The sequence below is a fragment of the Miscanthus floridulus genome, chromosome 6, assembly GCF_019320115.1.
Source record: "Miscanthus floridulus cultivar M001 chromosome 6, ASM1932011v1, whole genome shotgun sequence".
NCBI lineage: Eukaryota > Viridiplantae > Streptophyta > Magnoliopsida > Poales > Poaceae > Miscanthus > Miscanthus floridulus.
Window position 1 is genome coordinate 24756820 of NC_089585.1, and position 1751 is coordinate 24758570.

At 55.3% G+C, this 1751-nt stretch overlaps 1 protein-coding gene across 1 annotated transcript; it reads left to right on the forward strand.

The window, feature by feature from the left end:
- The first annotated feature begins 882 nt into the window (after positions 1–882).
- On the forward strand, positions 883–1185 carry LOC136460366 (uncharacterized). Its single transcript, XM_066460095.1, has one exon. It carries the CDS (start codon positions 883–885, stop codon positions 1183–1185), a length of 303 nt encoding a protein of 100 aa, XP_066316192.1.
- The last annotated feature ends 566 nt before the right edge of the window (positions 1186–1751 follow it).

Consider the following 1751-nt stretch of genomic DNA (forward strand, 5'->3'; position numbering starts at 1 on the left):
AACTTTGCCTCGAGCGAAGAGGAAGTTGGAGCCATCTTCCCCGACAACGACGCCAAGGGGAAGCGGAGGGATGAGGCCACTGAGGCCTTAGCTCCCTGCCTCCCTAGGAAAAAGAAAAAGGGTTGCCAGGGGAAGCAGGAGATCCTCAAGGCTGATCTAGTCACAACCGTGGAGCGCAAGAATCCCCGAGGCCCTAGGGGCCCTGGGCTCTTTGACGACATGCTAAAGAAGCCCTGCCCTTATCACCAGGGCCTAGTTAGACACGCCCTCGAGGATTACACCATGCTCCGGCATTATTACGCCAAGCTCGGGCTCCCCGATGATGACGCCAAGAAACGGGGCACCGGCGACTGGGACGACGACTAGGACAAAGGGTTCCCCGAGGTGCACAATGCCTTTATGATCTTCGGCGGACCCTCGGCGTGCCTTACAGCACGTCAACGAAAGAGGGAACGCTGAGAGGTCTTCTTGGTTAAGGTGGCCACTCCTCGATACCTCGACTGGTCTCGAGAGGTGATCACCTTTGATTAGGATGACCACCCTGACCATGTCCTGAATCCTGGGTAGTACCCACTCATTGTCGACCTAATCATCGGCAACACCCGACTCACCAAGGTGTTGATGGACGGAGGCAGCGGCCTCAACATCCTCTACGCCAACACCCTAGAGCTCCTGGAGATTGACCGGTCGTGGCTCTGGGGTGATGCCGCACCTTTCCACGGCATCGTGCCAGGGAAACGCACATGACCCCTCGGGCTCATCGACCTTCCCGTCTGCTTCGGCACCCCCTCCAACTACCGCAAGGAGGTCCTTACCTTCGAGGTGGTTGGATTCAAGGGAACCTACCATGCCATCCTGGGGCGGCCGTGTTACTCCAAGTTCATGGCGGTCCCCAACTACACCTACCTCAAGCTCAAAATGCCAGGTCCCAATGGTGTCATCACGGTTGAGTCCACGTACGAGCTTGCATATGACTGCAACTTCAAGTGCATCGAGTACGCTGAGGCTCTTGTGGAGGCTGAGACCCTCATCGTCGACCTTGACCGACTCGGCAGTCAGCTGCCTGAGCCCAAGCGTCGAGCTAGGACTTTCGAGCCCGTGGAGGCTGTCAAATTCATCCCAGTCGACCCCGCCTGCCCCAATGACTGGGCGCTAAGGATCAGCGCCACTCTCAACATCAAATAGGAAGCCGTGCTTGTCGACTTTCTCCATGTGAATGCCGATATATTCGCATGGAGTCCCTCAGACATGTCGGGCATACCGAGGGAGGTCACCGAGCACGCCTTGGACATCCAGGCCGGCTCTAGACCGGTGAAGCAGTGCCTATGCTGATTCGACGAGGAAAAATGTAGGACCATTGGCGAGGAGGTGCAGAAGCTCTTGGCGGCCGGATTCATCAAGGAAGTATCCCATCCAGAGTGGTTGGCTAACCCCATGTTAGTCAAGAAGAAAAATGGGAAATGGAGGATGTGTGTAGACTACACCGGTTTGAATAAAGCATGTCCGAAAGTCCGCTTCCCATTACCTTGAATCGATCAAATCGTTGACTCCACTGCGGGATGCGAGACCCTGTCTTTCCTTGATGCATACTCCGGTTACCATCAAATCAAGATGAAAGAGTCTGACCAGCTCGCGACTTCTTTTATCACACCATTCGGCATGTACTGCTATATGACTATGCCTTTTGGCCTCAGAAACACAGGGGCCACATATCAGTGGTGCATGACCTAGGTCTTTGGCAAGCACATCGG